This window comes from Triturus cristatus, chromosome 1_2 (genome assembly GCF_964204655.1).
Source record: "Triturus cristatus chromosome 1_2, aTriCri1.1, whole genome shotgun sequence".
NCBI lineage: Eukaryota > Metazoa > Chordata > Amphibia > Caudata > Salamandridae > Triturus > Triturus cristatus.
Genome location: NC_140580.1, coordinates 886,594,200 through 886,620,179, shown reverse-complemented (window position 1 = coordinate 886,620,179; position 25,980 = coordinate 886,594,200). Strand labels below are relative to the sequence as shown.

Sequence of the window (25,980 nt, the reverse complement as noted above, 5' to 3'; positions counted from 1 at the left end):
AGACTGACACACCCTCTCTATTCAGTATCACTACACACACATTTCCGTAATACCAAGATGGCGGACAACATGGGATTGACCTATGCAGACGACGAAGTGGAAAGGATCCTGGCGGCTATCAACCCCTTTGAAGGATTAAGCAATACCGATCCAGGTCCCAATAATGCTGACTGGGATGAGCTAGCTAATCTGAGGAGAAACCAGATCAGAACTGCTCTGCATGGTCTATTGATGACAGAATACCTACGGGCGAATGCAGCCCCCCAAGGTTTGATTGTCCGTAATGAACCCTTTATCTTTCAACAAGATAAAACTTTCAAACGTGACTGGTCACTGATCTCGTGGCATTGCACTCGGGACTGGCTGGTCCTGATTATAAAAACAGCCACCAGGCTTACACAAGAACTTAAAATTGAGATCGTTAATCTAGAAGTCCGCTTGAAGGCCTACATATCCCCCAGTGTCCTCAAGAAACGTTTGGAGGAACTCAATCAGGAAATGACCGAGTTTGAAATGACATTAAAACAAAGTAAATATAACAAACTCAAGAAGGACACTACACGGTTCAGTCATGAACGAGTGTACCCCTATACACAAGATGACTATGTTCCTAAGAATCAAGACCAGAGCGATGATGGGGACTCCTCTGACACTGGTTCAGATAACTCGAATTCCGGCAGTGGCAAACGTTTCTATAGAGGTAGAGGTAATTACAACCAGCGCCCTTCATATCAGAGGGGTGGGAGATGGGATGGCTATCAAGGACCCCCATTGTATCCCCCATATGCTTATGGTCCACCCATGATGGGACCCTTTCCACAGTGGATACCTCCCCCTCAAGAATATGAATACAACTATACCCCACAACCTTTTTTAGGGGCACGCCAAGGCCCACGGAGGGCCCGAAACAGAGGAGGGTACAACGTCCATTGGTCTGCACCAGAGACCGAGACCCCTCGAATGTCAACCAGGAGTATGACCAACAACATACCTCCCCAACCATCAACGAGCCGGAAGTAAACCTGGTGGTCAATCTCACCGATGTGGTCCTCACACCCACACAAAGCAGGGTCCTTGAGAGAGGACTGGGCTTTGTACCCACCAATCGGTTGGATAAATTTAAGATCCTCACTGAGATCACCGAGTTCATCCGGAAATTGAAATTGAAAGTGTTCTTTAACAACAACCCATCTACCACTGAGATGGTGAGACAGGATACTGGCCTCCGCAACAAATCCACTTTTGTACCCCCTAATTCCACACTACCGGTGGAGATCCTTGCATTTGAGAAAGCTGTGATGGGGGAAATACAAGATATGCCGACAGTATTTGGTAACACCTTTCACAATACATCAAGGGAGGAAAAGGAGGCGATACATGAACTATCTATGAACCAGGACATTACCATCAAACCTGCAGATAAGGGGGGAGCCATTGTTTTGCAATCCACTGTAAACTATGACATTGAATGTAGAAAACTTCTGGATGATCGCAGAAACTATGGAATCCTACAGGTAGATCCTACTGAGTCGATCAGGGTCAGTATTGTTACAATGGTAGAGGAAGCCTTAGCAAACGACTGGATCTCCAAGAAGGAGGCTGAATTTCTGGTCAATACCAATCCCAGGATCCCCTATTTCTACACCATACCAAAAATCCATAAGAACTTGGTTTCCCCCCCGGGCAGACCCATCGTCTCTGGTGTGAACTCTATTTTGGAACCTCTGTCGAGGTTCGCGGATGCGTTCCTTCGACCATTGGTTCAAAGTACTAGCACTTACTTGCGTGATACCAAGAACGTCCTGCAAATTCTGCAGGATATTGATTTTGACCCCACTAAAAACCTGCTCATGGGACTAGATGTGGAGAGCCTTTATACCAGCCTCCCACACGACGAAACACTGTTAATCATTGAGGAGGTATTGTTCTCCATTCCCTGGGAGTACCAGACACCTCGTAATCTAGTGATGGAATGTGTTTCACTGGCACTCACCCGTAATTTCTTCATGTATGCTGAAGATATATATGAGCAACGTCACGGTACCAGCAGGGGGAGTACCTTCGCTCCTAGTCTGGCAGGTTTGTATGTACACCATCTGGAAACTAACAGGATCCTGCATACGATGAACCCATACCTCGCCCACATCAAAGTTTGGAAAAGGTATATTGACGATGTCCTGGTCGTGTGGGAAGGCGACATCGAATCAACTGAGGCATTCATGCTGTGGCTTAATCAACAGAACGCATTTCTGAAATTTACACATAGTGTGTCAGCACAAAACCTGGTATTCTTGGACCTTAATATCTACCCTGAGCAGGGGAAACTCAAAACCACCACACACTTTAAGGCAACAGCAAAGAATTGTTTACTTTTGTTTGACAGTTTCCACCCCCGTCACCTGAGGGAAAACTTACCGTACGGTCAGTTCCTCCGTCTCCGAAGAAACTGTACTGAATTGAGTGATTTTAAACAACAAGCATCTGAACTACGTACCAAACTGATGAAACGGAATTACCCTGTGAAAGTCGTTGATAAGGCCCTGAAGAGAGCAAGGAATAATAACAGAGAGGCACTTTTGGAAGATAAAGTGGTTAACCAGATCGATGAGAGACCTATTTGTGTAACAACTTACAATACACATTCTAACCAGATCACTAAGATAGTGTATAAACACTGGCGTCTTCTTAATTGCTGTGGCTTGAACATAACTAAACCTATGTTCGCTCACAAGAGAGGTCGCAACCTGAGAGACATGCTTGTTCATACGAGACCCAAGAACACGTCCCGACCCAGGCCTGTGGGTTTACTACCCCCAGTACAGGGGCATCACCCCTGTGGTAACTGTAGCACCTGTCATCTGACGAAAAAAAGTATACACATTACATTCCGGAATGGCGATGAGTGGGACCAGAGGAGTTTCACGAACTGTAATAGCAAAAATGTTGTCTATTTAATCACCTGTCCATGCGGCCTTGAGTATGTGGGGATGACATCCAGATCAATCAAGGTACGTATTGGCGAACATCGCAGCAATGTCAGATGCGGTAGGAGCACTACCAAAATGTCTAATCACTATATCTCCAATAGACATGGCATAGACGATTTACAGTGGACAGTGATAGAACAATTGGGTAACGAACATGGCCTCCTCGAGAAAGAACAACGATGGGTTTTCCGTCTTAAGACTCATATCCATGGATTAAATGAGGATATACCATGGAATCAGTTCCGGGTCTGATAACGTAATACCTGACTGAATACTGTTCAGCTACCTGTTTTTTCCATGGGCATCTAACCTAGTGAGGCGATTCCTTCTATTTTTTATGCCCCCAGGTCCTGTCCTGAACCAGTGTAGCAGCACCCCGTTACAATTGTGTGGTTAATTTTCCTTTGTGCACCTATGAATACCCTACTTAGACCACAGCAGAGGACCTCCCTTTAGTGGCTTTCTCATTCGTGTAGGCATTGCCTATCTGATGTGTATGTACTTTTGGTTGGTTAAGCCGTGTACCGGCTGGTTGTCATCTTGTACTTAGGGCCATTGCTCTGCCGGTGTATTTTTATTAGGTTGAGGAGTCCTTTTCCTATTTTGTCTTTGATCCCTCCCCTCAATCCAGGTGACTGTGCCCACCCTTGAGTAAACCTGTCTATCACGCAGGTTTGGACATATAACCTACCAGTTTTTCATTTTTTAACTTCATTTTTCACTTCGTCATATTTCAATACAGGCATCTAACATAGACACCTCTTTCTCTCTGGGGGTCCTTCGCCATCCAACCACGGTGACCCGACCGTTCTACCTTCCGGTTCCGGGTCCCGTTAAGCAGTGCCTGCGGGTCCCGGTAAACATTGCCAGCGGGCCTCTTTCCATTGGCCTATCATACGTGGCTCACTGGCGCGTAATCCCTGATTGGTGCAGGTACTTAAACTCCGATATCTCCAGTCTGACTCCATCGACGGAGCCGACCGGGGTGTTTATTCGGGCAGGACATTGATCCTAGGAGGCGTAAGTACGGCATAGCCGGCAGGTTGAGGATGTATCCTGGTAGTTCGTAGTATTGACGATTGGACTACAGTCTCCTCTCTCCCTTCATTCAGGCAGCCTATTTGGCACTCCTACCACTCGGTATTTGAGCTCATGAGGATACTGTTCTTTTTGCAGCAAGTATGTTTTACTATTGCTTTGTTGGGCTTGGCATGTAAACAACCACTGATATATTTGCCTTGCAGGAACTTTGTTCCTTTCTGAGTAGAGTGTGTGTTTTCTGTTTTGTTCTGTTATGTTATGTTTTTTATGTAGTGTGTCACACAGTATTTTCATCACAGATCACGTGATAACGTTATGGATAGCGTTAAGAGACGACCATCGTTCACCTCCTTTTTCAGATCACTGTTCTAACACGACGGAATGAACTTCTATCAACGTGATTAAATGTCTTGTGTATCTCTCTTTTATACCGTTTTTTCCTTTTAGGTTAATAGGAGTATCTAAGACCCATTGGGGCATTACCAACTTTTGGAGGCTATTTACTTCCGTTCTGATTTTTTTCACTCATTATTTTTAACACATCACAGTGCGTCGTAGGAAGGGATCCTTAAGGTACTGACGAAGAAGCATGGGGAAGCTTCGAAACATGTCGACACCAGGAGGCCTAGCTCATTGAGGCATACACCCTCCTCCCCCCCACCTTTTTACTAATACCAGCTTAGACGGCAGAATAAATTTTCCTAGTCCAGAGAGCCAGGTATTTTTTAAATCACTCTCCATCCACTCCTGACCCTTCCTTGCACACCCCTGCACTACACATAGTAGTCTCATTAAGAACAGTGCTCCCACGTATACGTAGGTTGTAGCACGCCCCGTCCCGTAGAGGGGCGGGAAGACCCCTATGATGAAGCATGACACCAAGGGCCCTTTTGGTGTGTGAGGGGTATTTTAACAACTGATGTGTATTCTCCACGACCGTGGGATATATATTGTATAAACGGGAGACTCTTGATTTACTGTACCTGCGGGTGGATCCTTTTGTTTATGTACGCTTTACTGGGAGGAAGTATCCACCTCCACCACTCGTTGAGTGGTACCTCTCCACTCCCCTCTTTGTTTTTCTTTCGTTGACGGATAAACACCACTTGATCGGGATCAATGAGACCCAGGAGGTGGGGCTCGAGACGATTTGCTACAATTTTCATGTAGATCTTTGCTTCAGTGTTTAATAAAGCGATAGGGCAATAAAATGCGGATAAGGAATAATCTTTACCGGGCTTAGGAATGAGTACTACCTCCGCTTCATTCATTGTTGGGGGGAGACCCGAACTGGCTGTGAAGCTATTAAAAAGATGAAGCATGTGATCACGAACCTGTGGGTAGAAGACCCGGTAAAAAGTAACTGCCAGCCTGTCAGGACCCAGGGTTTTACCTATTGGGAGCTGCTTCAGGGCTCTAGCGATTTCATCGTGAGTAATGGGGTCTTCCAACAGTTTCGCAAAGTGGGTATCAATGGGGTACCAAGGGTAAGAGTCGAGGAAAGCAAAGACAGCTTCGTGAGGGCAGGGAGCATTTGCATAAAGGTCCCTATAGAAGTGCTCCAGCTCCAGAGCTTTATCCGCTTCTGAGATGGCCCATGTGCCATCAGGACGCCTAAGTTTAGCAATGTGGGCTCTCATGGTCTGCGCTCGGAGGCGCCGCACCAACCAGGCCTCCACCATATCCCCCCCCCTGTGTAGAATTTCTGTTTAAGAGTGAGTGGAAGGCGTTCCGTCTTGTTGGTACGATTTAAGCGCAATTGGCCCCGTAGCTCCGCAAGGAGCTGCTTATTGCGAAGGGACAGCTGCAGGTGGTCTTTGCGTTTCAGGGTTTTAATATCCCTAAAGAGAGTGATATCGACCAGCCGAGCCTCCCGGATCCTGGCGATCAATATAGATGTGATGACCCCTCGAATGGCAGCTTTAAAAGCTTCTCACCTAGTGTCCTCAGACGTATCTTTGAGAGTATTAGCGAGAAAGAAGGCTTCAGTTTCCTTCCGAATGTCTGCCACGATGACAGGATCCTGGAGGACCTGAGTGGGCTGTTTCCAACGCCGAAGGGGCTCCCTACGCAAATCGGGAGGTTGGAGAGCGATCCGAACATGCGCATGATCTTATTAGGATATATCAGAGATCACTACTTATTGCATGCATCAGGGGAAGGGAAAGGAAATAATAGTCTATATGAGAATATGACCGATGTGCATGGGAGAAAAAGGAATAGTCCTTGGAATCAGGGTGTAGATGTCTCCAGGCGTCAACTAAACCCTGGTCTGTGATGACATTCCACAGTGTCGCCTACATCGCAGCAGCATTTTTGTGCGCCTGAGCAGTGCGATCCCATTCTGGGTTCCAGACCAAGTTAAAATCTCCCCCCTGAACAATTGGAGTTGTAACTGCCTGCAGGAGTTCCCTGAGGGTCAGAAGCAGGAAAGCATGCTGATTTTGATTAGGGGCATACATGTTGACAAAGGTTTAGGATCAGCGACCCCAAGCCATGTGTGCTTTAATAAACCTCCTGCCTTTGTCAGACGTGATCTTAGAGGTCACCGCATGCCAACCTGGTTTAAAAAAGATGGCGACCCCCCCCCCCTGTTTTAGCAGAGGAGCAGGACCAATACCGAGTGGGGTATTTGGGATGTGACATGAGGCGAGTATCAATAGAAAGCAAGTGGGTCGAGATCGTGATGGAGGAGATATCGCCACATCTGGCGTCTCTTGTTAGGGGAATTCAACCCCATAACATTTAGGGAGAGAAACTCAATAGGGTTAATCCATAATAATTCACAAAGAGATATGCGTCCCACACTGCCCTCAAAACAGCACAATAGGCAGGCGTTTCCACCCCCATGGGTTCCCATCCCATCAGTAGGAATAGAGAGCCATCGTAGGGCTCCGGTGTAACAAGGCATGGCCGAATGAGACCCAGCGAAGCAACCGTATTTACTCCCCTCCCTCCAGCCCCTAAGAACAGCGCATCCAGTAAAAAAAACAATCTATTAAAAAGGAAAGAAAGAAAGAGCACAACAACAAATGACTAACCGGGCCAGACAAGATCAGAGTCTACCAAGAACAGGCCCGAGTCGCACAGACTGGCCATTCCGGAAAAGTCACTCTCCTAAGGGACTCTGAGGAGGGGGGGGCGGCAAACACAAGTTCACGTATCTCCGCTACCACCGTCCCGTGGCAATATTGGGGAAAGCAGTATTTGCTCCGACCACCGGGCCATCTCAAAGGCACTCAGTTGCGGCATGGAGGATGATACCCTTTGGAAGGACACGTATTCCATGCGAGAGGGCCAGTTGTTGCCAACAAGTACATGCAGTGTCTCATCTTATAACCAGAGTCCAGCAAGTTCCAGGTCCCATATCAAGGACCCGAAGTCGCTCATAGTCCAAGACAAGATGCATGGGAATTCAAGGTTAATCCGGAGGCTGGCACAACCATTGTAGATCAATCCACGTGGTTCAGCGAACGAGCCGGAGAGAGAGAGCCGCCTAAAGAACGAATGTGGCTAATGATGTCATGCTTAGTTTGGGAGGATGCTAGGTCCTGTATGCGATGTTTGGTTCTCGGAGGCATAACGGTGGACCATATCGGGCAGAGAGGCCCGTCTTGACGTTTCTGCACCGAAGACTGGTCTTCCCCCTCAGCTGAACCGGGCACTGCAGAAGCTGCTTTGCGTCTCTCAGCGAACGAAGGACGCGCCATTTACCCTCCCAGGTGAAGTTCAAGGCGAAGGGATGGCCCCACTGGTACTTGATGTTGAGGTCCCTCAACTTATCCATGATAGGCTAAAATTCTTTTAGCCGTCGAAGAATAGCCGGTGCCAGATCTTGGAAGATTTGTATCAAGAGGCCATTGTACGAGACTGCCTTAACCCCTTGCACTTTTTTCAGAATGGCCTCCTTGTCGGCGTAGTAGTGGACTCCGGTGAGAAAGTCTGGTATAAAGTCTGGCCGATTGCGTGGGCCAATGACCCGGTGGGCTCTGTCTAGCATAGGCGGTGAGGCTTCCTCGTTCTCATCGATTGCCTGTAGGAGCTCTGCTGTGTAATGCGCCGTTTGTTTCGCCTGCTGCGATTTTCAAGATCTTATTGCTTCAGCTGTAGGGTGATATTTTGCTCTTTTATCTCCATCATCCTCTTCCAAAGGTTCCGTCATTCTCTTCCAAAGGTGAGACAAAATAATCAACAAGCATCGGCATAGCCAATAGGTCTTGTTTGCATTTTGAGTCCTGGCTAAAATAGTGGGCAAAAAAGAAAAAAAGGATTGTTTTTTAATTATACGATTGCATCCATAAATTATTTAATTCACTATGTGATGATTCAGGGTATTTTGGATTTATAAAATAGTTTTTCATGCATTTCAATGCAAGCACACCATTTGAGGTGGGATGATACACCAAAAACCAGTTGCAAGAGATGAGAGCTAATAGCCATCTGGCGGAGCAAAGACCCCATTTATCTATATTTGACAGAATTGGCAATAATAGCTACTAGGCTTAAAAACAGATAGTGCCACTTTCCAGGACTAGTGGTATGAACAAGCAAGGCGTGGGTCCGTAACTCCCTGGACTAGACCACTAATATAGAAGCAACAAAATGAAGTGTCCAGGAAGACTGTTCAATCTAAATCCGAGTAAACCTTAGACCATTAATTCTAAAGTTTACAAGCTTTATTCAGCTTAATTTAGCTTTTACTAAAAGACATTCAAAATCAATTATACATGTCTTTAGAAAGAGTAACACACTGTTAGGTTCCAAATGGTCATCCAACATTAAAGCACATTTAACACGCCCGAATATTTCGAGGTAGGAACGCTCATTCCTCTAAACACACCAGTTTAGGCTGATGAGTTTCTTTTTGATCATACTCTGATAAAATGTCCCGATTTGTTTAATCTCTGTAGCCTCACTACCAGAAGAGTAGAAGTATCGTCTTTTGCTAACCGCTTTCCCAGATTCATTCCACGCTGCTAATTAAGGTACAGAAACATACTGGTAGGCCCTGAATTACTGTAGATACACGGTGTGTCAGGTTTTAAAGCATTGTTTCTTTTTTAATTTCATAGAGCCCACGACCGAGTCAGAGTCCTGAGGAGAATCCCGAAACTACTAGGGATTTGAAACGCGTTGACTCTTGAGCATGGGGTACCTTTGATGGGGTGTGCTACGAGGGATTTGGTTAAATAGTGTCCCCCCCCATAGCGTTGACAACACCTAGTATAATTTTTGTACTCATTCTCTGATCACAGGCAGGACAGCAGACGTGTTTAGCAAGGAGTTAATGTCCGCCTAGTGTTTGTATTCGAACTTAGGACTAGTCAAATGTTTTTGGCTTGTACATATGGTTATTGCTGTGTCAATGCTTTTTCTGTGTTTTTATATTTAAAAAAATGATTTTGTCATGTGTATTTATGTTGGATTATGTGCTTTAATGTTGGATGACAATGTGTAACTTAACAATGTGGTACTCTTTCTAAAGACATATATAATTGATTTTGAATGTCTTTTTGTAAAAGCTAAATTAAGCTGAATAAAGCTTGTTAACTTTAGAATTAATGGTCTAAGATTTACTCTGATTTAGATCGAACAGTCTTCCTGGACACTTTATTTTGTTGCTTCTACTTTCCAGGACTAGGGCAGAGTCTTTTTTTATTTACATAGCCATGCTGGAGATCATTTTGTTTGGTCGAAAACTTGCTGCTGGAAACCTGCACTTCAACAAGCTTGTACTGAAGTTCCAAAAACAGATTTCTTTTGTGATTTGCTTGTACTTTGTTCCCTTTATTTTTTTTTCTTTTTATTGAATAGTTGGTATTTTAATCTAGTCTTGGGTAAATGATCCTATTTCTGTTACCCTTTAATTTTTATGGATTAATTGTACCTTTTGGATTTTTATGGAAAAACAGGGGCATAGCTTAGTCAGTGAGATTTGAGGAGTGTAAATCTCAAATTTCCCAACACAAAAAGGCAGTGACCACAGGGTGAAAATTATTGACGTGACCAAGGGGCAAGAGGGATTGTTCCGACAGATTTACATTATGTGGGCCTCTTGGGCTGGTTTAGAATTTGGCAGCCAGGTACTCTATTGTAACTGCTACGGAGCAACCTGTCCACCAAACTCTAGGTCTGGTCCGCCAGCCCAATTTTGAGTCCGGCTAACCTCAGGTTCTATGCTGACAGTAAAATTTACTCTGTCAATTTAAACTTCCTTCAACAGCCTAACAGAGTAGGTGCCATCAGAAGTTAGCTATCCGAGTATCTGCCCTTATTAAAGTAGACGGTCCGATTTCTTTTTATCTGGTCATCACCGCCAGGTATATCCTGGTGGTGAGGGAGAGGAGAGTTTGTGTTTGAAAAATAAAAAACTTTGGAAAAGTTTGACAGCTAACCGTCATGTTTGATTAAGCTGTCCACTAAACTTTTCCTACTCTTACAGGAACTGCCATCTCAGATTTTGATAGGCAGCGTAAAGGAAATAAAGTCCTCAACCATATGGTCTGCCTTTACTCCGTTTGCTAAATCCTAAAGTAGGTCCTCTGTCTAGAGTGGCCACAGTGGGTGAAAATTAATAGTTTGGAATTCTACCCAAGTGATTGCCAGGGGCTAGACTATTGGCAAGCATTCCTCCCATCGGCCTGCATTTTTTTTTTTTTTTTTACACAAAACCACCCAAATTAACATTTGTGTGGCTTTATAATGTCAAAAAGGGTTTTGCATCGTACTGCGTAAAAAAGTAATGCATACCCAACACAAAATATTTTTAAATCTAGGCCTACATTTATTTGAGTTCCTATTGAGAAAAGAGCATGCTAAGATCGTCTTGTAAAATCAGGATGACAAGAAAAACCAACACAGGCATTGCACATCCATCTTTGGGCCTCCAGACCCAACTACCAAGCAAAGAATGTATTTGGGGGTGCACATCCCAAACTGACCTCCTGTATCTACGCCGTGGAAAAATTGTAATGCAAAACTATTACAAAAAAAATAAATCTGTCAGATTGTGATGTCTGTATCTTAATGACAAAACATTAGTCCCACTCTGAGCTTGAGGTAGTTTTAATCATAGAATAAATTAAAAAAGGCATTTCTCCACCTGCCTCCAAGAGTCTTCCAAATAACGTCCAGCCCAGACCTCCACTTGCCCTTTTACTTTTCTCTCCATTCTTTCACAAATTACATTGCAGACATTTGAGTGTAGATGAAGATGACAAAGTAAAACATATCCTTGTTGCTCAGTGACTTCTAACACATTACAGAGGTTTGGGCCTGATTTAAGGTTTTTTGGATGGGTATCCCTTCGCCAGCATTAGAATTTGATATAATGTACTTGTAATAAGGTGGATGGTATATCCGCCACGTCCATGTTGGAGTACCGGTCCATCAAATTCTAAATCAGGCCCTTTGTTTGTAACTAGCAGGTCATGTTCCAGACCTGTCATGGAGTAACTTAATGTTCCAAAATAGGGTCTCTAGTTGGCAGTGGTTTGCACCCTGTCCAAGTAGTGGCCCTCGCTCCAGTCAGGGTAAGTCAGTCACACAGCTTAGATAACTCCCTGCTCAGCCCCTTGGTAGCTTTGCACGAGCAGTCATGTTTATTTCAGAGGCAATGTGTAAAGTATTTGTACACACACACCACACCACTTAACTTTTGAAAAATAGCCACTAAAACGACAAAAATCCAACATACATGAATCAAGATATCACTTTTGCAAAGATCACTTAAAAGTACAGCTCTTAGAAATCAATAGCTCCAACTGGGGCTATCTTACTGTTGTGACGGGTACTAATTCAACAGTTTGGTGCCAGCTGTAATGAAGCGCATGCTGGACCCCGGTTACAGTATCTTGGAAAATGAGAAAAACAAAGACATTGCGCGGCGTCGGTGAAGTGAGGCGTCAATGGGCTGGTGCGGTGTCGGTTACTTACTGCCACAGGGAAAGTGAGGCGTTGGTTCCTTACTGCTAGGCAGGGGAGGTGATGTGTTGGTTCCTTACTGTTTCGGGGAAGTGATGCTTTGTTTCCACATGACAGTCCAATGTCGATGAGTTCGGGAGGTCACACCTGTCGGTTATTGACTCCGCGGTGTTGTTTCAAGCGCTTGTGTCGACCGGCATCGGAGCTGCAGTGTAAGCCGGGGCTGTACACCATGCTCTTCACGAGTGGTGCCCTCGGCTCCAGTGCAGGCAGAGGCGTCGGTGCGGAGCGTTGTCACAGGGGAAGTCGGATCTGTGGTGAGTCGGGGTGATGTGTCGTGCTCTTCACGTGTTGTGTCCTCTGCTCCGGTGCAGGCCTTGATGGCGCAGTTAGAGTCAATAAGTTGCAGTCGTTGGCAAAACCAGGGCTGCGGTGTAAGTTGGGGCTGTGCATCGTACTCTTTACGAGCGGTGCCCTCGGCTCTGGGGCAGGCAGCAGAGTTACTGACGGCATCAGGTTTGATTTTCTTGGGTTGTAGTGCCAATCACATGATTCCAAGGGCCCAGGAACTAGATTTGGCACCACTTGGCAATCAAGACTCCCAGCAGAGACGTCCTGGTGCTGTTAGCAAGATGCATGTGAAGTCTTTGGCCCTGATACTTTTTAACAGGATGCAAGCATGCACAAGCCCTTGGAGAACCTTGGAAGCGGAATGCAGAAAGCAAAGTCCAGTCCTTTCACTCCCAGGACAGAAGCAGCAGGCCAGTACAGTACAGCACCTAGCAAAGTAGCAGTATCTCCTGATAGCAATCCAGCTCGTCTTCCTGGCAGAATGTCCTCAACCCAGAAGTGTTCTGAGTATATGGTTTCACAGGTCCAAGACTTCTACCCATTTCAACCTTTGAGGTAGGCAAACATCACAGGAAATCCTTTGTAGTGCACAAGAACCTGCCTTTCTCTGCTCTGGCTTCAGACACACTACACAGGGTGGAGACTTATTTGTGTTAGGACAGGCACAGCCCTATTAAGGTGTCAGTGTCCACTCCTCCCACCAATCTAGCTCAGGAACACTCATCAGCCTGGTGATGGGGCCGTCAGGATATGCAGGGCACCCCTCCGCTCCTGTTGCAGGGGTCTCCAACCTTTTCTATAATGAGAGCCCCCCCCAGGAATTTGCGGCTTTGGGTGGCAAACTTTGGAGCAAAAAAAGCAAAGTTTGCGGCCCAAAACCTCAAAATTTGTGGTAGGCAAAGAATGTGCCTGTCACAAAAATACCAAAGGCTTGTGCTGTCACTGCTTGAGACTGTGCTATGTCACAACCTGTAACTTTGCAGAGTCTCCAGTAGCACAGCGCCTGGAATCGGAGGGTGTCTGATGTCAAAGAGAGCAGATTACAATAAGAAAACCTGCACTTTTTGGCATCTGACTACCTATGTGTGCCGGGCAGCAGGGCTGGAGGGGTGGGGGGGGGGGGACGGTGGCGGCAGAGAAGTTATAAGTTTCAAGTTTAATTTTATTTTGCCTAATTACTAAAAACAATTGCAACATTTTTAAAAAGAGAAAGTGCAGTAAAACGAATATAGTACACCAATAAAATCGATAAAAACACATGCTAAAAAGTACTGTACAGTGGTTAAAAATTATCAGTGCAAGTGATGGTGAGGATCATTGGTTCACAGGATAAAGTGCAGTGCGGTCCCTAAGCTTTGCTGACGTCAGACGTGCGCGTGGTGAGATGCCGTATAGTGCATATTGTTCGGTTGTTAGAGCCTGCTCAAAGTTGTAGAAGGTGTGAAGCCACACCCAGTTTGCGGGCCAATTGCTCCACAGGCAACTTCTTACTTATGTGGCCGAGATTGGGCTATCATCTGAGGCTTTTTTTGTTCGTCCAACATAAGAAAATTTACCATTCTGCAGTTCAGTTGCGTATCTCCCGGATTAAAGCATGCCAGCACCGCTTGCCTCCTGGTGCGGATGCCTTTCTGCTTAAAGGGGGCTTTTAACAACTTTGACCCTTCTCCTTGCATGTGCAGATTAAGTGCAAGATGTCTCCTTGATTGGTGTTGCAAAGCCTGCAAGTGTTTTGGACTGTTTCCCTCTGCCAAGGTGGAAGGGGCTGATTGCATGGGAGGATGCCCAGTCTATGCCTTAAGAATTTTATTTTTATGGATTTGGGATAGCCCTGGTTGAAGTACTTTTGCGGTGCAAGTGTTTTGTATGAATTTAGGGTCATCCAGAAATGAGATCTGGCTGCGAAAGTTTCCTTGTCCTCCACCAATGAATTTTGTTTTATGGATTTCCAAGACCATTTTTCGAAAGTTAGATGGACGAGTTGTGTATTCCAAAGTTCTGTGAGCCTGGTAGTTTCCAAAGATGTCTCAAGGTAGCTTCTCGCGTGGGAGGTTTCCCTATGCTGAATTTCGTGCCATAGCAGTTGGTTTAAGGTGTTTGAAGTGGCACTTCTAATCTTATGCCAGCAGATGATGTAAGATCCGTGCCTGGCCAGTGATTGTTGTAAAAGGCCGAACTCCAGCCTTATTTGAGCCAGTGATGTGTAGTGCAGGAGACAAAACATGGTTCTATAAGTTTTGACCAGCGTGCTATCTAGTGCATTGACATCTCTCCCCCGCATTGCTTCGCTGCCGTAGGTGGTCCTGGGGAGTAATTTGGCTTGGGCTACTTTCAGAAGCGGGCTCAGTGTCGGCCCCGTCAGCTTGTTAGTGAAATTTTTAATTGATAGTGCTATTACCAGCCCTCTCCTTTTTATTTCGTCTTTTTAGCTTGTGAATGTCCCTTCCTTGTCAATTATAACTCCTAGGTACTTGTATTCCTGTGATGGTTCGAGTTGTGTGCCTCCCAAATACCATTTCCTTTGCTGATTTCTTTTGTTGTTTATTGTCATTGAGTGAGCCTTATCTTACTAAGATACATTTTTAAGTTGTTTTCTGTGGCGTAGTTATGCATTTCCGTTAGATGTTGGAGACCCACATAAGTGTGGCTGAGCAGAACTGCATCGTCTGTACATAAGGTTGGTCAGTGTTTTTCTTCCTATCTTGGGTGCATGTGAGTTGCAGATGTTGCTTGCCTTTGGATGGTCGGCCATAAATAGGTTGAACATTGTGGGTGTGAGCACACAACCCTGCCTCAGACCTTTGGTTGTGGGGACTTTTGAGGAGAGGTGACTGCCGCTGCCTAGTTTCACCTTCACCCAGGTGTCTTTGTGAAGAAGTGACAAGATGTTTAAGATTGGCTGTGGGATTCCCCAGCGTGCCAGCTTCCCCCACAGTCTGCTCCTCTCAACGTTATCCAAAGCAGCGCTGAAATCAATGTAGCATTCATAGGTGTAGAGGAAGGTTGGTTGTTTTTGCTGCATCAATCAATAAAGAGATTGTGAGGATGTTTGTTGATGTGCCAGCCGTTTTACGAAAGCCTGTTTGATTTAACGGTATTATCTCGTTCGCCTCTGCCCAGGTAGTGAGATCCTCTAGAACAGTGCCCGCAAAATATTTTACTTCATAGTCAATCAGTGCTACTAACCGATAATTACTTAGCTCGGCCTTATCGCCTTTTTTGTGGATCGGCACAATTGTCGAGCCCTTCCATGATTCTGGTAGGCTGTTTAAAAGCCTGACTTCCAGGAAAAGAGGTTGCAGGATGTCAGCCCAATCATCCGACTTGGCTTTGAACAGTGCAAGCGGGATACCGTTCGGTCCTGGTGCCCCTTCTCTCCTCCCTTTTGCGATCTGCTTTACTAGTAGTGACAGTGGGTTGCTGGCTTCGCCAGGTGGTGTAACTTCTATGGCTGGCATATTCAGCTCCAACATCTCATTATTGCGCACTCCTATGTGTTCTTCCGTTGGCCCGCTGTTAAGATCTTGTATTCCGGCGCCTCCCGATTGGTTGTTGAAGTGCTTGGTAAGGAATTCCACCCAAAATTCTTCCGAAATATGTGACGAAATTCCTTCAGGATGAGGGTGGATTATCCCGTTCACAGGTTCCAAAAGCGTGCACTATGGGTGGCGGCAGAGAAGGTTGAGGGTAGGTTAAAAAAAAAAATTAGGAGACGTGGGAGGTTAGGTGTTAGTCCACAGGGGGCACACAAACATGTGAGGCGGCCTGCAGGCTGTTGTTCAGGAGTGGGCTAGGTGCATTTCAAAGGCAGGCAGCAGAGGCATTTAACACCTCTGCTGGCCTGTTGCTCACCCTCTCTTTACTGGCTCAGTGGCCGCACAAAGCCAGTAAAGGAAAGGTGAAAGGCAGTTTTTTTCTAAACATATTTTGCGGGCACTTTTGTAAAAATCGCGGCATTTTTACAAATGTGCTGATTTTGAGATCTTTTTGCAAATTGCGAAATCCTGGGGGTCTTGATATACAAGGTTTCTAGCAGTTTACTACAGCGATCTCCTCAGTGCATCAGGCATGGTTGCCAGCAGTAATGTAAAAAGGCTTTGTCAGTACGAAATGCTTCTACATGGGTAAGCCATAGCCACAATGCCTCTATTACCAAGGGAATAACATTTTGTAAAAGGTCTTCTCGATACCACATGATGTATCTCTCAAATAACAGCCATTTATCGCAAAATATAAGCTCATGAATTCTGTAAATAAACACATTGTAATCTCAAATACTTAATTTTGGTTTACATAAATTATTTCAGCCAAGTAATAGCTTCTAATTTTTTAGGAATTTGCTACACTCTGGAGAGCTACTTTCAGGTAGCGGGAGAGCTACTCTTTGGAGAATGCACCAACAGCCCAACTGTCATCCTAACCAATGTGTGAATTTAGCAGACAGGCAGAGGCACAGAATGGTTTAGCAAGAAAATGCCCACTTTCTAGAAGTGGCATGTTCAGAAAAGCAATTTAAAAACCAACTTTGCCAAAAGATACTTTTTTTTAATTGTGAGTCTATAGACCCCGAACTCAAAATCTCTTATTTATTCTCAATTGGAAGATACACTTGTAAGATGTTACAAAGCAGCTCCAATGCTAACTTATGGGAGAGATAGGCCTTCCTGTAGTTAAAAAAAAATTAACAATATTACACTTCCTGGCCATGTAAAATACAACTAACTTTTAAATACATTGCACCCTCCCCATGTGGCTACCTTGGGCCTACCCTTAGGGGTGCCTTTCATGTAATAAAAGGGAAGGTTTGGACCTAGCAAGTGGGTGCATTTGCGACTTCGACATGGTAGTTTAAACCTGCTCACACAGACACTGCAGTGGCAGGCTGACACGTGTTTGCAGTGCTACTCATGTTGGTGGCAAAGTCAGTGCTGCTGGCCCACTAGTAGCATTTGATTTATAGACCCTTGGCACACCTGGTGCACTTTACTAATTAAGACAGGGAGCACTTGCACATTAGCACTGGTCAGCAATAATAAAGTGCCCAGAGTCCTACAACCAGCAAAAACGAAATGCAGAACACAATCAAAACAAGAGGTCCGAGGAAGAAAGGCAGGGGAAACCATGCCAAAAGATGCCAGGTCTGACACTTGGCCTTTCAAAATCAATACATTTATTATCATTTGTGGAGAGAGCAGTCCTAGTGCGTTTTGGAAAAATCTGTGCTGATCTGTTTTTTGGCCTGCTTCGTTTTCCTCCATTTGGACTCCCCAATCTGTAAGTCCTTTGGATGTTGATAATTAATAAGGCCTAGTTTCCATTTGTTATTGAATTTACACAACGTTTACTCTTGCCCACAGCGAATACTTTATTCTCATACTGTGATGTGGAATGACATGATGAGTGGCAACTGAATAGCAATTTGCATGCACCCCTTGAGTGGAGGTGACTTGCCACACTCACTGTACATCTGAGAAAGCGAGATTTACTGAGTGTGTGTGGTATGACATTACATTACATGTTGGCTGTGTGTGTATGGGGCAGGGAGACCATGTGCAAGGTGAAAGCTGACTCTTGAGAATACAGTGTGCAATGTTAAAAACCCACAACCGTCGTTTTTACTGTGGAAAAGGCTGGTAGCCCCATTGGAGAGTTCAGATGGGCAAACTAATACAGCAGTCTAATAACAAAGGACAACGAACTACTGCTTGTAGTTATTCCCCTCTTCAAGGCTAGGCTTGGGTGAGATAATGCAGAAGACCTGCTTTTCCAACCTACCTGGAAGGTAAATCTGTATAGTGTGGTGCTTGGTGAAGAGAGAGTCCTTAACACTGGTGTTCGATGGCTGCAATAATATTGTATTCCCATTGGATAACAAAGCTACTTCCTTAATGCAGATGATGACCCATGAGCTGCAGGCGAGCTTTTAAGTTTTACTTTAAAGGAAGTTAGAAACTCGTGTAGTGATACAGTAAATAACACTCGGTATCCTCAATGGCCAGTCAGTACTTTATGTTAAAGGAAAGGGTTGATACATATACAGTTACAACTAGGATTTACAAAGAAATTCAGAAGGTGCTACTGAGGCTGAGCTGCCACTCTAATCTTTGTATTTCTGTCTATAGCATTGTAGAACTAGATACTAGATTGTGTATAATGTTCGCTTTCTGTGCTTGGGTCGGTCCTGGGATCTTCATACTTCATAGGGTCTCTGTTTTGAGAATATCTTTCTTGTACAAATGACTCTAGATTGTGCAGTAGATAGATTGGTGACTTCTCTGGACTCAAATCTAGTACTGGTTCAAACTTGGGTCCTCACACTGGACAACTCAATGGGTGGAACCCTCAGCTTGAGAGATTCTGGTATACAGAAAAAGGAAAGGGTAGCACAACAAATCTCTAAGCACATAAACAGACTACCTAAATAAGAATGAACACCCCCAAACTAAACAGATGTACACACACCCGCCCCATGAAGTCTGTGGGGTCCCACAGGCACCAAAAACATTAGGATCCTGTTTTTAGGACTACCAGTCAAGATTTTCCAGTGGCTGGGGCGCTAATGGGTCCGGCAATGCCCACTGCGATCTCTGGTGTCACCAGTTACCACTTTGAACTGAATTTTAGAGTTATGACTTGACTATAACTACAAAAGATAATGTCTCTGGAACAGGTCTGCTGGAAAGATGGTTCACACCGTTTTGGAAACCAGGACAGCCTTTCCTAACTAACATAACTAGATTTCAACACAGGTTGTGAGGGAGCATTGTCATATTGTCACTTTGGACAGGGGAGCACAGGTGGGTTGTGGTGCACGAATATTGCAATCTCTTTCTCAAGAAAGACAGGTGCCTATTCAACTCCAAAAGCCAGTTGATTTCTTTGGTTACCTTCTCCTTGCTAATTTTGTGGTACCTGATGACCTTAGGTCTCTGAGACGTTTTCCGTGTCTGAGTCCTTTTGCAGATCTTCCTTGGATCAGGTGGGTATCACTGGGAAGGCCCAGCACAGCTCCTTGCTCAGGCAGGTAAGCAGTCAGTCTATCCACAGGTTATAGCAGCAAGGATTCATGCACGATTGTAAGAATTAGACTAAGTCTGAAGAGAGAATAGCAACCCAACAGAGGCATAACTACTTGTCTGATGGCCTTTTCTTAAGTAATATGCTGTACCGTCCAGATGCCCCGGAGACCTACAAAGTAAGTGTGAAGAGGCCAGTACTTAACTTCATCAGATGTCTAAGATGGGAAGCTATAGGCAAAAGGAGGGTCTACTTTATTCAATTTCAGACGTTTCTCAGATGTGAATACGTGAATTTGCAGGTTGTTGACAAATTTCTGAGCTCTGCACAGTTCAGACCAGTTTAGATTGGTCTGTGGTTCCAATGTTTTTTTTAATTTCTCTCAGACAGTTCAGCATCTGTTCTGGCTGCATTGGAACTAAACACAGCACCCAGAAAGAGGGGGATATGTCTGTTTGATTCACGCATGGGCAGTCATGCTTTGAATAAAGTAATGGGCTAATGACCACCGCTCACCCACAAAGCACAATAGATTTTGATGAGGGTTCCTTAAAAAGGAGTGCCTTATGTCTGTCAAGGCGAACATGGACAATGCTAGTGTTCCCAAATTAAAGCAACTATTGTATGCAGAAGTTACATGGGAGCCCAAGTGGACCTCACTATCCAAGTGCCTGTAAGCTACTCCCATGTCATAACTTAGGGAGAAATCCTTCAGATATTTCCCATGCGGACAAGGAGACCACAAGATAATGGACCCCAGTTTTGGAAGTTGCATAGGCCTCTAACTGGGGACAGTCAGTAGGCAGTCTTCCTCCATGGGCATTGTGCCCTTCAAGTATGAATACACTGCCGCCTCCACCAGTAACCATATAGACTGGGTTGTGGATGCAGTAGCCACATTCAGTCAGAAGGGCGATGCAATTTGTGTGCTACTCAGTCATCTGATTATAAATAGAACTTTAAAAAGATGGAGCACTTCCAACGGTACACATGTTTTAGTTGATTTTTACTGTGGGAAAACACTGGCTGACTAAAAGAAAATTACACTGCCCAGGAAGGCATAGCTTTTTGAAGCATACTTAGGACTTTCGGCCTAGCAAAACTGCTCAATGAAAGGACAGGCCCTTCAACAAAAGAAACACAAGCACGAGGCCCAGTGGCAAAAGCCTTGTATAGAGGATTTCTTGGAAGGACGAGCTGAAATGCTTGCAACCTAGCTGACCAATGTCACTACAAGTAATGGTGTGATCAAAATTAGAGCCTCGATTGAGACACTTTCCAAACTCAGAAGGTCTGGTTAGCCTGCACCATACCTAACACACCAGGCCCCACCCCTTGGTACTGGGGAGCCTATAGATGTCCCAGTTCAAACCCCACTCTTGGTTCTACAATAGCCATATTATATTGGATATGGAGACAATTGTTATCTTGCATTTGGCAGCCTAAACTACATTTCGGGGAGTGGATTTGACCCTTTGAAACTCATACACTGAAGCTGAAATCACTGAGTTGCCCACCTTTCATCAAGGGCTATCAAGAGGCTAAGGGAGAAAGATCAAATCCAGATATGTAAATTCTATTTCTCTGTTAGTCAGTTACTTACTTCAAACAAACAAACTGTGATAAACCTTTACCTTTCCAAACGGATGGAGAGAACACCATACCTTCCTTAATAGAAAATAAATAACCAATGAGCTTGTAAGGAAATGCGGTGTATTATAGCCTTATAGCCCGCAGTAGCAGGCTATTAAAGGCCTGCTCCCGCGTTAAAGGCCTGAGCCGAAGGCGAGGGACTTTAACAAGGGAGAGGGACTTTAATAGCCGGTATAGCCCTGCTATGTAGGGCTATAAGGCTATTAGTACAAAAAACAGAAGCACATTCCCCCCACTGGTACAATATATATAGGCGATACGTCCATAAATAGAGATGTGCCCACAGACCAAAAGAAGTGATTAGATTATTTTTTCTTTCATTTTCATTTATTTATCTAAAATGGTATTATGCATTATAGTGCTGTAGTGAAATCACTACTAATTAATTACATAAAAAACCAACCATAATGTAAATTCAATTTTAACACAATAAGTAATTTAGAAAACACAATCATATGCCCAACACAAAAGGACTAAAAAATACAATACATATACCAAATTCATACATATAAAGACAACAATAGAAAAAATTGCACAATACAATATACCATACATAAAACACAGTACATCAGACAAAAAGCGCCGACGCGCGTTTCGGAGATCCCAGAATAATTTCAATGAGCTCCTTCCTCAGGGCGCAATTGGCATAACAATCTTAATGAAAGTACCCAAGTAGATTGTTTAAGGCTGAATACTAAATTATATGTCGGGCTTCAGGCACATAAGCACGTGGTAGGTTTAAAAAAGGGAGAGATATCCCAGCAGAGCTTGTGAATCACTGGTGTGCGCGTGGCTTTAACACCCAGTATATCATTTAAAACTGGAAACTCAGGCCGGAGAGCGCAATTTTGGCGCACAGAATTGCGAAGATATACAGCAGGGACTACTGCGGGTACTGACAAGCTGACTCGGGTCAGTATGTAGAATAAAGACTATCATCTTGCCTCAAGATTAGGAGAACCACGAGCTATGGGTAGCTGAATAACGAGTAGATATAAGACATTCCACAGTCAAATCTAAGATCAATAAAAGCTCAGAGGCTTGTGATTGGCTAGTCGATGATATGCGAGGATAATATTGAGATCAAGTAGGCTCAGAGTCCACCAGTCATCGTTAAGGCTCGCGTGAGTCCCCGAACCGATGTCGTACCGCGTGGGTCCCCGAACCGGTATCCTGAAGAAAATACGGAGTCCCGCAGCTGGCCACCGGTGACTATAAGGCTATTAGAACATTCTATATGTAAAAAAAAAATGGACTGGTCTAGCAAGATTTAGTACAGGACTCAAAACTGTATGTTTCGGGGAACAATGTCTTCCTTCATGAAGCCCTCACCCACCAACCTAGTTGGTGGCATGCTTCATCATCTGGCCCACCCAGTGACACCGAATGTGTCCCGGGTGTGCTTCAACGCCTGTGTTACAGCGGAGCTGGTATGTTACTGAGAGTGCAGTGGTGGTGGAGTGATACTAGAGGGCAGAATGTTCCTAACAAATAAAACAAAGGCCTCACGAAGTACGAGGGGATTTAAATCCCTTCGATCTCCGAGAGGGCTTTGTAAAACATTGGAATGTTGCTCTGCGGGCCTTTACCAGCTCGTAGAAGTAGGGAGCACACCATTGTCTTCAATGGAGCTCCCAACATTCCATTGTTCTAATATATGGTGTGGTTGTGCGACCTCACCGTGTAATAAACTTACCAACTCCTTTAGGACCAGTAGATTTTCGTGGGTAGCTGCGGCTCTGAGCAGTCGGGCTTACACAAAGGAACAATGTTAAGCATTTAAGCAGCAACAAAACAATTGAAGAAGAAATATCAGAGACATTCAAGAAATCCGACACCAATTTATAAAATAGATTGTGTGTTTATGTATCTTTATACACCAGAATGAAAAAGATCCACCTGAGCATTCAGGAAATACAGAATTTACAAGGTATAGTAAATATGCACTTATTAATTAATCACTAACAAGTCCCTCGAAGTCCTCTTGTTCCTGGTAGGGCTACGAGTTGCCTGGTATTACGTTTACAGCTTAATCCTTTCCTGGGTGATAACTCCTCTTCTGTGCGACCAAGCTGTACTCTGGCGACTCTCCCAGGTCCAGTGGACTCGGGTGCAACTTTGAGAGTTGGGTTCTAGTCGCTGGTGTTGCGTGGCAGCAGTTGGCGGCAATGCGCAGATCCGGGCTACCAACTTGCCCCAGCAGGCTTTTTCAGGTGTTTTAATCCTGTGCTGCAAACAGGAGGTCAGCGAATTGACCCTTGAAGTCTCATGATTTAGCTGGGCTCCGAAGACAATTGCTCCACGAGCTCCACGAGCAGTACACAGCAGGCACAGTCCCTTCTCCTTTGCTAGCTACGAGGTTCAGCAGGTGCAGTCCATATCGATGCACCCTCTCTTCGCCGACTCCTTGGTGCAGCTAGGCAGTCCTTCTTTTGTTCCACTCCAGGGGAGATCTGAGTTCTAGGTGCCTGGGTACTGTATTCATGCTCAGAAAATGCACTCGGAGTAGGATGCAGTTGGTAGCCAATGGGCTACCAAGTCCTCTCCCTCCCGGTTACCACTTCCTGTGAAGTGTGGCATCTGGCAATCCCAGGATGCACCATTCAGCCCACTTCCAAAATGGCAGAACCCCTCTTTTGGCATACAGAGCCCCCTTGCCAAACCCAGAGGTGTGGCTATCAAGGAGGGTACACACCCCAGAAAAAATGGTTGGCGAATGGTTTTCCCTCTCCTGCCCGAGTAACACCCTGTCTACCTAAACAGTAGAACAGCCCCTCTCCCAAGTGTTCCCCATTTGCTCTTCATAGGCGGCTCCTCCTTTGAAGATCGCCTTTTAGGGTCAACACCAGTGGTGTGGCTTCCTGCCAGGGAGAGGTAACGCCTCCCTCCTATGCAGACTGCTATTGTCTTTTTTCCTGGGAGTCGTTTGCACGTCATCCCAGGACGTCAGGAAGCCATGTGCGACTGGACACGCACTGGGGATTTAGGGCAACAAAGTGGCAACTTTGTAAATGTTGCACTCTGCAACAAGTTGCATCAGTTTAAACTTGGACATCAAGTTGGGCTTAATGTAATGAGATGTTTGATACCTCACTATATCAACTTTAGTAGTCCCAGTCAGAAGTTAGCAGGGCTGCTGCATTAGCCTCCACTCTGAACTCTCCAATGGGGATACCAGCCTTTTCCACAGTAAAAACGACAGTTGTGGGTTTTTACTGTTGCAGACTGGGATCCATGTTCTACGTTTGTCACACCCAGGATGGCAAAACCAGTTCTGTAATCCCTGGGGGGACCCGGTAACCTACAGGCCCTGGGAAACTTATATTAGGAACTTACGAGTAAGTTATATTATGCCAGTTGAGTATAGGCCAATCAAACAAACACATTTTAAGGTCAGGGCACAGGCTCTGATTGGAAGGCCTCAGTGTGTCGAAAAACCAGCAGGATCAGTCCAAATCTTTGGGGGTTACCATATTAAAATAGGCATTTCCTCACAGGCCTATGCTAAATAAATCTAGTACATAAGGGCTATAAAAGTGCTTGGTCCAAGAATGTGTTAGAACCTTCTGTTTTCCATGTATATTCATTTTAACGCCCTTCCTTTAATTGCCATATAAATAAATACCTTTTCCTGTTAAGTGATAGCTTTTGCTGCATACGGAGTTTGTTATTTATGGGACCAACTGTATGTGCTTTTCTAATGGTCTGCCATCTGTGACTTAAATTCTTGTAGTTTGAGTTGTTTATGTGAAGTGAAAAAGTATGTATCGCTTTGCGTAGTCTGAAATGTTGCCTTTTATTTCCAGGTACATCCTGTGGACTGAACTCTCCCTTCCTCTTTGCCCATCTAGCTCCTCCTCCTCTCCCGCCTTGTCCTGTCAGGCCTTGAACAGCCTCACACCCAACTCGAAGGTATGGAATTGGACCAAAACACCAGCATGCAGGTCGGCATGCGTGTTGTTCGAGGTCTGGACTGGAAATGGGGCAACCAGGACAATGGTGAAGGCAATATTGGCACTGTGGTTGAGGTTGGGCGACAGGGCAGCCCTACCACCCCAGATCGCACAGTAGTGGTCCAGTGGGATCATGGGACAAGGACCAACTACAGAACTGGCTTCCAGGGAGCCTACGACCTTCTGTTATATGATAACGCACAGATAGGTAAGTACAAAAGCCTTTAACAGCGCCAAGCGCTCCAATGATTGTCCATTTTGTGTACGTTTTCTTCATATGTGCAGTCCTGGTCTTTGGCGTGAGCTTCCAATATTGAGCGCTGGACTTAGTTTGACTTCGACTTATACTTGGGCAATGATCACAGGTCCCATTTAGCATTGCATGAAAATCTGGCAGTAATTCTAGGTTCCACTTTACTTAACTTTGCAGTTCCATAATGATTCCCAATCCCGATATGTGTATCTACGTAGCAATTTTAGGATCTTACTGCTGCTATAATTCTAGATCTGCTCAAAGAGATTCAGTTTCCAGCAGAGAGATCATTGTGTTTTGCAGTGATTATAAGTGGCAGTTAGCATTTCGTCATAACTTGTCAGTGATAATAATTTTGGTTTGATGTATACATGTGGCTTAGCAGTGATCGTAAGTGCCTGTTGATTTATATGGAAAGAATGACAATAATTCTATATCTCAGTAGGTGTTGCTTCAGTCTTTGGTAGTGCTTCCAGCTCTAAGTTCATCTAGAATTGTAAAGCTGCAGTGATTTTCTGTTGACATTTACATTTTGATGGACAGTAATGAGATTTAATTGGCACATAGTCATAATTTCACAAGGTTTACAAATTTCAAGTGATTCTACATACTTCAGTAACTCCAAGTCCAAGCTAATGGCTTTTAATAGATTTGTGCAAACAAATGAGGGACAGAATGCTGAACAAATCAAACATTCACCCCAGTCAAGAAATCTGGGTTAAATCCATTGTTCTTTTGCTCATCCTGCCATTCCAGTTTGGAGCCAACCATATACAAATCAGTATTGACCTTGCTCCTCCTG

At 44.7% G+C, this 25,980-nt stretch overlaps 1 protein-coding gene across 15 annotated transcripts in view; it reads left to right on the top strand.

Moving 5' to 3' along the window:
• The window catches only part of MIB2 (MIB E3 ubiquitin protein ligase 2), a 325,069-nt gene that overhangs the window by 97,791 nt on the left and 201,298 nt on the right, over nt 1-25,980 (top strand). For 9 of the 15 annotated variants that reach the window (XM_085609519.1, XM_085609515.1, XM_085609505.1 and 6 more), the window contains exon 2: nt 24,779-25,133. In XM_085609519.1, coding sequence (XP_085465645.1) covers nt 24,887-25,133 — 247 coding nt within the window. In that variant the 5' untranslated portion in view covers nt 24,779-24,886. The remainder of the gene's footprint in view (nt 1-24,778; nt 25,134-25,980) is intronic. The other 6 variants (XM_085609517.1, XM_085609508.1, XM_085609509.1 and 3 more) reach the window with 1 other exon arrangement.